The sequence below is a fragment of the Myodes glareolus genome, chromosome 8 (assembly GCF_982192425.1).
Source record: "Myodes glareolus chromosome 8, mMyoGla1.1, whole genome shotgun sequence".
Classification (NCBI taxonomy): Eukaryota; Metazoa; Chordata; class Mammalia; order Rodentia; family Cricetidae; genus Myodes; species Myodes glareolus.
Window position 1 is genome coordinate 2,582,810 of NC_142033.1, and position 14,456 is coordinate 2,597,265.

Genomic DNA, 14,456 nt, shown 5'->3' on the forward strand with positions numbered 1-14,456 from the left:
GTCTCCTGAGTGCTGGGAGTAAAGGCGTGTACCACCACCACCCGGCTGCACTGCGACTTATAACAACATTTATTTCTGAACTAAAGTTGTCAGTAATGGTGACCTACTGATTGTCATTTTAAACGAGACACTTAAGGTCCTTTTTAGGTCGTGAGAATGGTTAGCAGAGCCCTGGGTGCCCTGTCCTGCACTCAGTCCCTGCAGCCAGGAACGGTTGCAAACGCTGGGAGCTGGAGCGGCGCCGCCAATCCATTCCTTGGCGTTTGACTGAGCCGACTTGGGGGTCGTTGGAGGAGCCGGTGGATCGGCACTCGGCGCTGCGGCCTGGGCCTGGCGGACCTCGGGCGTAGGGAACGGGTGCGCGACCGGCCGGGGTGAGGGGGCGCTTGGGTGAGTCGGGAGGGGCGCGTGGGTGAGCGGGGGGCGTGGGTGAGTGGGGAGGGCGTGTGGGTGAGCAGGGGGCGTGGGCGAGAAGGGCGTGGGTGAGTGGGGAGGGCGCGTGGGCGGGGAGGGGGCGTGGGCAGCTCCGCCGGGCGCCCTCTGCTGGGCGGGCGGGTGAGCGCGCTCGACATTCCTGTCAGAGAGAGGCCTGAGGCGGCCGAGCTGTCCCGGGCCGAGGGGTTCCCGCGTGCACAGGGTCCATTCCCACCTCAGCCCCCGTCAGATTCGCTGGGGGCGTTTGCGGGGCTCCGTCACCCGGGTCTGTGCTCCGTCAGTAATCACGTGAGGACTCGAGCCCTTCTGAACTAAGCATCTGTTTATTGTTTGAAACAGGGACCCCAGGTCTAGCCTAGGCTATCCCGGAGTTCCCTGTGCATCCCTTACACCTGCTTCAGCCTCTCCTGTTGGCATCGCCGTCGTGAGCCACCCACGTCTAAGTACGTTTTTAAATGTACAATTTATAAGAAACCCACAACCTGGTAATTTTATACACTCGGTGAAAGATTACAGAGAATGCGATATTAAAGTTGCCAATAGAATTAGAGAAAAATGTGTTAATTTCTACAAGCAAAAAACTAGGAACTGTAAAGTACTTGAGGTGATTACTTACTGCGTTTGGGACTCTTATTTTGTGGGGAAACTTGTTTCTTCTTGTTGTGGCCCAGGCTGACCTCCGCTGAGACCGGCCTTAGGCTGATGCTTCTGCCTCCACCTTCCCAGGGCTGGATTTTACACTCCCACCACCATGCCTAAATCTGAAATAAGAACTTTGTGGTAATTTAGAGTATCTGAATCTAACCCTGAAACGTTAATTAAATATTTATCAACTTACGTCAAAATGGCAGGGTTTATTTTAGATACTATGTTTTTTAAAAATGATTTATTCACATGATGGAAGTTCCAAATTCACTGTCTTTTTAGAGACTTAATGGTGGGACTGCATGAGACTTGAACTAGAAGAAAAATTCAAAAATTTAAGATTAATATTAATTGGGGGTAATTAGTTAACTGAAATTGTCTTATTTTATAAGTTGATTGCTAGTACATGCATTCCACAATGAATTTTTATTGATTATATACTCTATGTCAGGAACTGTGTTAGGTTACTGAAACACATTAAGAAAAAAGTCCTTTCATTGCTTTGCGGAAAGATAACTAAATACACGGTTCCAATTATAGAGGAATGTTACAAAGAAAAATAATGCAGGAGAGAGGGTTGGGAAATTTTAGATAAAAATGTTATCAGAGTGCTTCAGAAATAATATATATGTTAATGTATGTGTGTGTTAATATATGGTGTTTTTATTATGTACTAAAATAAGTTTGCTGTTACTTTGTACTAGAGCTAGAAAAAAAATCTTGTGACAGTATTTTTTGTGTATTTAGGAGGTCTTTTTATATAGTTTAATATTTAAAATTAGTTTTAATATGTCTTGTTGTCTTATTTTCTTTTAGAAGAAAGAATTTGATCATACATGATAGTAATGAGATTTTCCACTTAAACTCTGAGGTAGCAGAGCCATGTAAACCTGGTTTGATGGGGTTTAATAAACCTTTTGTTGATTAAAATACAGTTCTGACACTAGACGGGAAACATTGCAGTTTCTTGGACAATAAATACAAAGTTGGTTAGCATAGGGTTTTCAAATAACTGTCTTCAGGTTCTGAAATTGTTTGCATAAGTGGGTGTAAAGGTTTGTTAGTGTGTTTCAGGATGACTCTCGTTCTTTCTGCTGTTTTCCTAGGCGTGTTATCATGCAGTCAAGATGGTGTTTTAGATGTTTATAGAATCGTGTTTACTTGTTTTATGTTTTGTTTTCCTTTTTGTTGGTGAGTTACCAAGAGCTTTGGGGTCCAGCCCAAAGACTCTCTTCAGGGTTCAGATTGGACGCTACAACAGGTGAAAAGAACTTTTTTCTTAGGCTATATGAGGGCGACCTCTCTCTCTCAGTACTGCTTTTCCTTATCAGTTTCTTTTTTGTTCTGTTACTATTCTAATTCTCCCATCCTACTTCTAATTACTCCTAGAGTTTTTCCCCCTAGTTCTTCTCCTAGCTTCAAAATTTGTCTCCTTACAGGAGCCCTGAAGCAATAAAAAATTACAAGAGTTTCCTCTCATTGGTCAGAAGCACATTCCTAGGTTAAGCGACAGGGAGTTTGTAGTGTGGAGGCTGTTCATTCATTCCCTGCCGCCCAGACCCAAAATAATCACACAGAAACTATATTAATTAAAACACTACTTGCCTATTAGCTCAGGCTTATTAACTAATTCTTACATCTTAAATGAACTCTTTCCTATTATTGTGTATTTTGCCATGAGGCTCGTGGTTTACAAGGTTCCGGGGTGGGGTGTCTGTCTCCTGCGGCAGTTACAGGCAGGTTTTGAAGTAGCTATAGTCCTTGTAGGACAAATAGATCTATTATGAAGCACATGCCAGCACATAGTCTATATACCACAATTATATAGCTAAATGAAAAGTCATCTTCCTGACCACCCACAGACATATGTGCCCGTAAGACTGAGATGCAATCATGAGATTACATATACATATCATATGAAAATGCATGGTACTGGAGAGACACCAAACTGCTTTAGCAAAAGTGGGCAACAGTTTCCAGGGTTGATAGGTCCTCTAGACCTGGCCTAGACGGGGTTAACCTCCGCCAGACTCACTCCTCTGGTGGGCTGACAGCTGGATTATCAGTTGTCACATGCTGTGTATTTCCACAACCTCTGACAGTGACTGAGTGATTAATACATTGAGAAGAGCAGAAAAATAAATAAATATAATCCAGATAACTAAAACAATGAACAACACACAGTGTTCTGGTTCACTGAGAACCATCCTAAAGTATGTGCAGAATTGAACCTCTCTCCTGTGGTGTCTTGTCAAGATCTGCACTGGAAATAGTCTTCCTCCTATGTTCCTCCTACATGTGATTTATGTCTTCATTAGAGAACTCTCAATCTTGGTGACATATTTTCTAACATGAAATGAACTTTTGCCATGAGAAGGTATTCATGTAGTTTTTAAAATTTTAGTTTCTGTACTGAGGACAAGTTATTGACTATCTCATAAGAAATGGAAATATAATTTATGTTTTATGATTTATGTATCCAATTTCATGTTTTGACCTATAGAACATGCCATTATGTTTCAGGATTTAGAAAAATGAGATCAGTTTCGATGTGTAGTGGGGGAGACAGCTGAAATGAAAGTGAGCAGTGTGTGGTTTAAACAGTGGGGACCCACACACTGGAGGACGCGTCAGAACTTGTCAGGTGAAGAGTATACTTTCTGAGCTTTCATGCAGTATAAAGAGGAACACATGGGGAAACACAGGAATGGACAGGCATTCGTACAGTAAAGAAAGGAACACGGGGAAGCACAGGAACAGACAGGCATTAGTGCAGTATAAAGAAGGAACATATGGGAAACACGGGAACAGACAGGCATTCGTACAGTAAAGAAAGGAACACGGGGAAACACAGGAACAGACAGGCATTAGTGCAGTATAAAGAAGGAACATGTGGGAAACACGGGAACAGACAGGCATTTGTGCAGTATAAAGAGGAACACGGGGAAACACAGGAACAGACAGGCGTTTGTGCAGTATAAAGAGGAACACACGGTGAAACAGGAATGGACAGAGAATAATGTGTTTCATGTTGAGGCATTTTCAAAGAATTTACAGAAGACAGAGCTAAAGAGTTGTGTGTGGCTGTATTTAGAAAGCATTCTGGGAAATTAGTGATTCTCAATTACCTGTCTAGAAATCACTTTTACATCCCTGTAACCCTACCTTTTCTTGTATCTCGTAGATTTCAGACAGAATCTGGTGTTCAGCAATGCCGAAGTCAAACAGCTGCTTCCCCTCCCTGGATAATTTCTTTCTCAGTAGCGCAGATGAAGCTGGAAAGTAAGTGTGCCTGAAAGAAGGTCATCCAATGTGTTCTTTTCAGTTTTATGACTTTAGGGGCTTCCGATGTTTCATAGTTATGGGATTAATCTAGAATATAGTAATGGTGACATTTACGTGCTGATTTCCTGTAATTATCGGTGAGGTATGTCACAAGTGGTTGTCTGCTGAAGCTGAGTGAGGGGCAGTGGAGCGGGGTCCAGCTCCCATTTAGCTAGTGTCCTCACACAGCCATGTGTGTCAGTCCTGTGACACAGGGACAAGATGAGAGCATTGCCATACAGGGGCAAAGCAAAACCATGACAGAAAACTTATTTACAAGAGCTTGTATAACATGAAGGCCTGCTTGTTGGTGTTTCTGTCCTGCCTGATTCCCACAGCTGGTAAGACCCAAAGAAAATCACACAGAGAGTCTACATTAATGGTAAACTGATTGGCCCATCAGCTCAGGCTTCTTATTAACTCTTTTTAAAAAAATATTTATTTATTTATTTATTTATTTATTTATTTATTATGTATACAATATTCTGTCTGTATGTATGTCTGCAGACCAGAAGAGGGCACCAGACCTCATTACAGATGGTTGTGAGCTACCATGTGGTTACCGGGAATTGAACTTAGGACCTTTGGAAGAGCAGGCAATGCTCTTAATCACTGAGCCATCTCTCCAGCCCCTGCTTATTAACTCTTGTAATTTATATTAACCCATTATTTTTTTTATCTATGTTAGCCACATGGCACAGTACCTTTTTCAGCAGGGCAGCTCACATCCTGCTTCTGTGGTCTAGGCAGGACTGCAGAAAGAGCATCCTTCTTCCCAGAATTCTCCTGTTCTCATTGCTCTACCTCTACTTCCTGTCTTTTTTTTTTTTTTTACCTATACTTCCTGCCTGGTTACCAGCCAATCAGCATTTATTTAAAATATAATTGACAGAATAGAGACCATTCTCCCGCACCAAGTTTGTATTTGAGTCATGTTTAATAAATAAGTGGTTTTTGATAGCCTGTCTTTATTAACATATATTCACATTTTGTTTTCTATGTAGCTTTCCAGTTAAGGGGAAATCAATGGATTGGTTTCTCCCTCCAGCTCCACTGATTTCAGAAATCCCAGATATTCAAGCGTTAGAGGAAGAAATTGAAAGTCATAAACTGTTAGGTAAATTATCATGTTTTTTGTGAAGCCAAACTTGTGTAGTTGATGTCAGTATAAAAAAATCTACTAGCATATTAAAGTATTAATTCCTTTTTTCACGTGTCCATCAAATCTCAGGATCTAGAGCATTCACTTCTGTAAACACACTCACATAGAGCACATCACACTGTCACACACTTGTTTGTAATGTTGTTGACACACTCACATAGAGTACATCACACAGTCACAGGCTGTGTGTACTGCTGCTAATAAACACACTCACATAGAGCACAACACTCACACGCTTGTGTGTATTGGTGCTAACACTTACATAGAGTATCACACACTGTCACACGCTTGTGTGTACTGCTACTGACACACTCAAATAGAACATAACATATACTACAAAAAATTTCTCCCCTAAACAAGCACGTTCATATAATGTATATTTCTTATATGATAATATTCAACACTTTAATGTTTTAATATGACTCGTAATTTATATGTGTTTACATATGAATTTGTATAATTATTTTTTATGCTGGGCTCACTGTGTAGCCTTAGCTAGCCTGAAACTCACTGTGTAGATGAGGTCTGTCTGCCTCCAGAAATAAGCATCTTTATTTTATGACTACAGTGTACAGATTATCTTACTATTGTACTGAGTCTTTCGATTCTTGTGTTTATCTAGTAAGTTCTTTAGAAAAATTTGAACTTTGTTATGTTTATTTAGTGTCTGTGTATATGGGAGCTACTGCCACAGTGTTTGTGAGGTCAGAGGATAAATTATAGAAGTCAATTTCTTCCTTCCACTATGTGGGTCCTGGGACCAGAATGCAGGTTTTCAGGCTTGACAGCAGATTCTTTACCTGCTAAGTCATGTCACTGGCCTCCTTTAGAAACTTTTAATTGAGATTTTCTGTCATTATTTAGAAAATTTCTTTTCACAAAGAACATGGAATATATAATAATTAGTAATTAGTATATTTCTTTTCTTGTAGGCCAAGAAAAGATACCAAAAATGATAACATCAAATTTGAAGATCATTAATGAAGACAAAAATTGTATTTCACCAACACAAAAATTCCATTTTCCATATAATGTGGGTAAAGATTCCCTAAATTTAGGAGGAGCAAGTAACGATGACTTATTTCTGTCATCCCGTTTTCCTGGCAAGCTGGTGTATGGCTCATCTCAGAAATATAAAGACCACATGGGCACTAAGAATCCACCTGCTAAGAATGGTCCCAGTGATTCAGAATCACCTAATGTTGCAGAGGATGGAGGAGAGGGGACACCATCATTCAAGAAAAGGTAACTAATAGTTACACGATCTCCTGAGCAAAGGTGAGGATTAGGTGTACGCTGAATGGAATTACATTCAATAGGAGGTGAGTGAGAAAGACAGCGGCAGCATAGTGTATGTGCTGACATTACAGGCCTGGAGTCCACTCTTGAGGACCGAAGTTCCTGCCTTCAGGAGCTGTGGGACGATGGCGGAGGAAGGAAGGAAGCAGCTGGGTCTTCTCTGCCTCTGCTCCCCAGTCTTTATCAATAAACTAGAACCGTAGAGACTTAGTTAAAACAACATGAAGTAAGTGGCATCAGAGATCAAAGCCTCCAAACATCTGCAGAAATTCCATCCAAACTCGGCTGAGTACACATTGTCAGCAGCCATGGAACATTTTCTGTGATAGGACAGATGTATGAAAACTGAAATAATTTCTTATGTTCTATCTGACCACAATAGGCTAACACTACAGACCAAAGTAAAGGAAACTAAAGAACGAGAAACTGACCCAAATCAGTGGATGAATAGGTTAAAAGTAACATGACAAACCAGAGACAGAGACCACATATGTATATTGTGTGATCTCACATGTGTTAGCGTCCTACTGCTTTTAACTAACATACATAAGAAAAACAACTTGAAAACAGAAAAAAATTTACTTTAGCAGGGCAATTTTGTTCTACTTTGCTCTTGGTCTCTCTTGATTTTGGAAATTTCTTCTTCTTAGCATCCTTACTATATACTAACAGTTCATACTTGTAGTGAAGTTAGATGGACCAAACCATCAAACTTATTTTTATAGAAAAGTTGAGAATAATCTTTCTTTAAAAAGTATATATATATATATATATATATATATATATATATATATGTGCATATATATATGCATTTTAGATCTATTGAAATAGTTTAAGAAACCTTATTAAAGTTAGTCAAGTGCCTGAGCTTTTAATATTGGACTTAAGTATTTATATATTGTTCATTGACTTTGTTGGATACAAGAACACTGTAGGAGTGATGTGTTCTAGCACCTTTGAGCATTGACTCTGTGGAGAGTATGGAAGTTATTTATACACAAGGAAATCTATTTTATGTCACTATTTAGAAGAATTGCTGCGTGAAATCATGTAGTTGAAAATAAAAAGTAGTCTGAGGCATGAAAAAAAGAAACTAAAGAACGTACACAAACTCATGGACACTGAGCAACATGCAAAACATTCTTGAATCAAATGGAAACAAAGTATTCTTAAAATAGAGTGACGTGAAACACAGTGCACCCAAGCCTGTCTAATGTAGCGGAAGTGGCCATCAGAGGAGGCTTGTGCTTTAGATGCCAAGTAAAACAAACCAAGCAGAAGGAGAGATAGCTCAGGTGAGGGGACATGCCTGTGACGTCAGACTCGGAGGCAAAGGCACGAGAATCAGCACATGTTCCAGGCCTGCTTGATCTACAGGGCAACTCTAGGCCAACCAGGGCTACACAGTGAGACCATATCTCAGAAAGAAACAAATGAAAGCCAGATTTCAGGTGAACAGTGATGAACCCTAGGGCTTTGGAAAAGCAAGCCAAAGTCAGCATTGATAAGTGGGGAGAAATATCAGGGCAGAAGTTAAGGAAATAGGAATAAGCAGCAACATTGTTTAGCATCAGTTAGAGGTAGTTCTTAAAATAAGAAAATATAAAAGTCCCTAGTCAAACTAGCTGAAAGGAAAAAGGAGAATCCCAAATTAATAAAAATGGACATTGAAAAAGGAATATTACCACAGATACAACTAGAATTCCAAAAATAATTAGAATATACCTTAAAAACTCATATTCCAATAACCTGGAAAATATAAAAGAAATGGATGAATTTCTGGATGAATCTAATCTACCAAAGTTAAAACACAATGAGACAAACAGGTCTATAAATGCAATGATATTGAAACAGTAATAAATAAAACCATTTGAAGAGAGTTCGGGCCCAGCTTGAGTCACGGCTGAATTCTACCAGACTTTTAAAAAGAGCTAACACCAGTACTAGTTAGTTCTGGTGTTATGAACTAAGCTAGGTCATAAAATAGAAGGGGAAGGATGCTGCCAAACTCTTAACAAAGCCAGTGTTTCCCTGACACCAAAACCAAAGTCAAGGCAAGGACAAAAGAGCAGAAGTAAAGCCCAGTTGTGTACAGTCTGTAAATTTAACACATTGCATGTATGGACTCAGTGACATAGGATATCCACCTATGAAAGAATGGAACTATCTCTCACTACCTATGAAATCCACCTCCAAAAGGACCAAGACTTTAATGTTAGACTCTGAAACTATTAATGGAAAAGGTAGGAAAAACACTTTATGATAGCAAAAGTATAAACTTTCTGAAAAGTCCAGTTGCTCTGAGATTAATGTTAATATAATTGTTACAGAGGAAACAACCAAAAGATGCAGTTTACAGAATGGAAAATTTTCACTAGCTATATACTTGATAGAATTAATAGCTAGAACATATAAAGAACTCAATCCAATTGGATTGGAACAATCCATTCAACAAACGGGCTAAAGAAATGAGTAGTTTTAAAGAAGTACAAATGGTTAATAAACAGAAAAAGTATGCATTACTAGCCATCAGAGAATTGCAAACAAAACTACATTGAGATTTTTCTCACCCCAGTCAGAAAGGCAGCCATTAAGATAGCAACAAGAAGTCGTGGCACACCTTTAATCCCAGCACTCGGGAGGCAGAGGCAGGCAGATCTCTGTAGCCTGGTCTACAGAGTGAGTTCCAGGACAGGCTCCAAAGTTACAGAGAAAAACCCTGTCTCAAAATGAGAGAGAGAAAGAGAGAGAGAGAGAGAGAGAGAGAGAGAGAGAGAGAGAGAGAGAGAGAAGAAAGAGGAAAAGGATTCTAAAGTAACCATTGACTGATACATGTCAAATGTTAAGGATACTGGAATTTATGCCTAACATAGACACAGTTGTTGTTGGAGTGGACTAATGATCTAGATTGTAATAAAGGAAACGTCCCAGTTTTCAAGTACCCGAGAAGTAAAAGAACTAAGGGTTTCCTCAAAGAAATCTTAAGAAGCAAGAAGTTTTCAAGGCATAGCCATGTTTTTTAAGACTGTGGAGGAAATAAAGTATCAGTGAACTTGAAGACGTGAAGAACTCATGGAGTGAGATTTTCAGGGGACTAGAGAGCTCCATAGAGTATTGGTAACTGGAGTCTAAACGATGCCCATATACTTTATTAAAGCTTATTTCAAACTCATAATAACTTTAAGATCATTCAGTTAGAGAATAACTGATCTTTGTGCTTGAGTCCAGGTTGTCTGGTTCCAGTTGTTGATTTTAACAGTAACAGCGCAGTGTGTGCAGTCACCTGTGGCATAAGTTCCTTCCCATCCCCAGAATCACCTTATAGTGGATTCTGCTTGTCACCTACATGTTTGAATTTTCTGTCTCAGCAGTTGAGTATGAAATTTTACAAAGTTTATTCTAAATTTTTGTGTAGATTTTTGAAAGATTTAGGTTTTTTTCTTACACACAAGAAATATATATCAAGACTAAGTAAAAAATTTTAAAAAGTCTGTCTGTATAGTGCTCCTTTGGATTTACTCCTTATAGATTTTTTTGTATGAAATTTTTTATTGTTTTTTTGACACTGGCTTTCATTGTATTGTGTAGAGCCTGGCTTCGAATTCAAAGTTCTGTCAGGCTCTGCCTCCTGAGTGCTGGGACTAGGTTTATATGCCACCATCACCTGGCTAAGTATGAAAAAAATAATGAAAAACTTTGAGAAAAAACAAAAAAGAAATTTGACTAAGTACATATTTCAAAGTACTTTGGCTAAATTTACTTTTGACAATAGGGGATCAATATTATTTCATTCTTTTCTTAATCTTTAGACAATTTCTGTAAGTTGTGAGTATTGCCTTAGGAACATTGATATTTACTTCATGTTAAGGCTAACATGAGCAAATTATTTTGATCAGTTAGATAACAAAGAATAGATATAAAGATGGTGTCTCCTTGTTTTGAAGAATTTTACAGAGAAATATTGGATGTGTGTATTAGTTATTTTTTGTTGTATCAGCGAATCAATCCCACACCAGTTATGTTTTAAGGGGTTATTTATTTTGGGGGGTAAAACTTACATACACCATAAACCGTCAGGAAGGGAGCCTAGTTGCAGGAGCAGGAGCTGGGAGCAGGAGCCTGTAGCAGGAGCCGGGAGCAAGCACCAGAACCAAGAGCCGGAACCAAGAGAGCCTGATCCGGATCTGTTTCTCTTTTTAAAAGAGAAATATACCACACCCCACTGGGCTGGTATTTCAGCAGCTATTGGCTGATGGAGCGGAAGTCGCTCCCCGCTGCACTGTGGGCTCGTATTTCAGCGACTATTGGTTGAGGCAGCGGAAGTTACTCCCACAACATTGTTGCTGTAATAAAGAACCGTGACCAAGGCAACTTTCATAAGAAAGAGTGTTTGACCTCTAGTTCCAGAAGAATAAGAGTGTGTCATGGCAGGGAGTACAACAGCAGGCAGCAGGAGAGCAGGTCAGGAAACCCAGAGCGAAACATCTTCAGATACAAGCACAAAATAGAAAGAGAAACCTGGTGGTGGCTGAGGTGGCTGCATCATCTCAACCTCCCCAGGCAGCACCACCAGCTGGGAACTAATGTTCCAGTACCAGAGCCTAGGGGGGGCATTTCTCACTCAGACCCCCACAATATTTGGAGAGTTTGGTTTGTTAATATACTTAGCTCATGGAGCTAGAGGGGTGGCTCAGTGGGTCAGAACACTGACTGCCCTTTCAGAGGACCCAAGTTCAACTCCCAGCACCCATATGGTAGCTATCAACCATCTGTAACCTTAATCATAGGTTATTTCTTCTGACCTCCATGGGCAATGCACACACACACACACACACACACACACACACCCCACACACACATGAATATAGGCAAGGTACCTGCACACATAAAAATTTTAAACATCTCAAAAATTCTTTAAATAAAAAGATAAGAATAAATATACTAAGTTTACTTCTTGGGTATTCAGTACAGATGTGGTTGACCAGGAACTATACTTATGCATATATGTATCAGCATCTTCTGGCACAAATGGCATGATTGATAGTTATCATATGCTTTACAAACGACAAGTTTTGCTTGTCAGAATACCCTTTCAATATGTAGATAACAGGCATCTTCTATGTCTGGTCATAGCTGGGGATTTCTCCAGAGGAAACATAGACACACGAGACTGTGTTAAAGACAAAATCCTGTTTCATAACCTAAAGACCAACCTAAGGGTAAAAAGTGAAAATAAATATGGCTGAAGGCAATATATAAAAATGGAAGGTTCTCAACCTGTGAGTCAATGACCCTTTCATAGGAGTGGCCTAAGGCCATTGGAAAACACAGGTATTTACATTACGATTCATAATGGTCAAATTGTTGTTATGAAGTAACAATGAAAATAATATGTTTAGGGCCACCACAACGTGAATATCTGCATTAAAGGTTGCAGCACTGGGAAGACTGAGAACCACTGACAGAGAGTACTTACAGTATTACGTACTAGATTGTTATCCTGTGTCATCATCAGTTCTGACTCAGTGACTCAGCTTGTAGACCATAACGCCTGTGACTAAGAGACAAGGATCACTGGATCCATCTTAGAGACAAGCTGTCACAAAATCTTAGATGAGTTTTAGGAAAATAAAGACACATAAATCAGTGATAAATTGTAGTTACAGACATTTTAAGAGAATATTTTGTGCTAGTTTGTAAGCAAATGTTAGAAGCAGAAAACGTGGATTTTTTTCAGGTTATTTAGAACATATGGCAAAATACATGAATGTGATTGTGCTTATGAAAATACAAACTTGGATTCTCATGTTAGCCCAGGGAAACTTACCCAAACAAAAATAAACAAGAAGAATTCGTGGAACTGCAGCAATAATAAGCAGAAACTTCAGTATTCCACAAATAAAGTGAAAGCAAAGGATGAGTTTCCTGGTTCTGAAACTGGAGAAAACATATTCGAAGTGCCGGCCTTTTCCGTTGCATCCCAACCTCACGACGTTCAAGGTAATTGCTTATTCAGTTGCTTTTTGTGAAAATGTAACCTAATTTGCATTATTTTATAGCTATATCTTAATATTTTAACTTACTTAGTAAAAGTTATACAAATTTTATTGGAGTTGTTTTATGGAAATGGTTAAAAATATCCATATAAATATGGGATATCTTTTGGTTTTAGGTATAACTCCAAGTAGCCTAAGTTCCTTGAAGGCTGTTACAGAAATCCGTATCCTTTATTTTAAAATAGCTACTTTACATTTATGAAATTGTATATTTAAAATATTTTGTTTCATTGTACTCCTGTGTGTTCATTTGCTTAGCATAGAAAAAGATGAAAGAGTAAATATTTTGGGCCATGTAAGAGATACATTGCATGCTAATCAGTGCTGCTCCAAGTGTAGTGTGCAGGCTGGTCCAGTCAGAGAACTGTTTTCAGTTTGACAATTTAAACACAGAAATTTGCTTACATTAGATGGTGGGACAAGAATAGAGATATTGGGTTAAATCAAATAGGGAAACTTAAAGCAAATGGACGTTTTATGGCTTTGAGGACAATTTTGCTGTTTTAGAGGAATCCAACCTCATTTGGAGGTTGCATTCGATCAAGTTTGCATGCTTGGGCATTTCTAATGCCTGAGTGCATTCAGATTATTCTGGTGGTAGTATCCCCTTTACACCTGAAAAGCAGAAAGTAAATTTCAGATATTGAGCAGTGCCTTTGTTACTTTTCTACTGCTGTGAAAAAACTCCACAACCAAAGCAATTTATAAAAGAAAGCATTTAATTGGGCTTCCAGTTTCAGAAGGCTAAGAATCAATCACAGTAGGGCAGAGTGGCAAAGCATCTGAGAGCTCACATCTTGATTAGCATATGGAAAGCAGAGAGAGAGAGAGAGAGAGAGAGAGAGAGAGAGAGAGAGAGAGAGAGAAAGCAAGCGCCTAAGAATGGCCAGAGCCCACCCCAGTGACACACCTCCTCCAACACCTCCTAATCCTTCCTACACAATCCCACAAACAGAGAGCAAATCTCAGAATCAAGTAAAAGCTGGTTTGGCATGGTAGCCTGTCGTGGAACTGGAAAGGTGGAGAAAGAATCACCAGAGCAAGCTGACCAGCTAGAACAGCCTAAAGCGCAAGCTCCGGCTTTAGTAAGAGAACCTGCCTCAATATATGAAGTAGAGAGCTAAGAACAAAAGCACCTGAAGTCAGCTTCTGGGGTGCCACATTGTGGTAGATTGAAAGAAAATAGCCCCCAAAGTGAGAGGCACTATTACAAGATATGGCTTTGTTGGAGGAAGTGTGTCACTATAGTGGGGGGCTTTGAGGTCTCCTATACTCAAGCTACTCCCCATGTCACAGACCACTTCCTGTTGTTTCTGAATCGAAATGTAAGGACTCTTAGCTCCAGCACCATGTCTGCCTACATGCCGTCATGTCCCACTATAATAATAGTGGACTGAACCTCTGAAACTGCAAGCCAGCCCCAATTGTTTTTTCTTTATAAGAGTTGCTGTGGTGATGGTGTCTCTTCAAAGAAATAGAAACCCTAACTAAGACACACATATGTATTTGCATCAGTAGAAGGGGAACATAAATAC

General features: G+C 39.5%; 1 protein-coding gene across 2 annotated transcripts in view; it reads left to right on the top strand.

The window, feature by feature from the left end:
• The first annotated feature begins 325 nt into the window (after positions 1–325).
• Positions 326–14,456, top strand: part of Hfm1 (helicase for meiosis 1) — an 81,103-nt gene continuing 66,972 nt past the window's right edge. Inside the window, exons 1-7 of one of the 2 annotated variants that reach the window (XM_085691531.2) lie at positions 326–374; positions 775–878; positions 4,265–4,362; positions 5,409–5,521; positions 6,499–6,811; positions 12,678–12,865; positions 13,038–13,085. In XM_085691531.2, the coding sequence (XP_085547657.2) occupies positions 4,292–4,362; positions 5,409–5,521; positions 6,499–6,811; positions 12,678–12,865; positions 13,038–13,085 (733 nt within the window). In that variant the 5' untranslated portion in view covers positions 326–374; positions 775–878; positions 4,265–4,291. Of the gene's footprint in view, positions 391–774; positions 879–4,264; positions 4,363–5,408; positions 5,522–6,498; positions 6,812–12,677; positions 12,866–13,037; positions 13,086–14,456 lie in introns of both variants that reach the window. The other variant, XM_085691530.2, reaches the window with a different exon arrangement.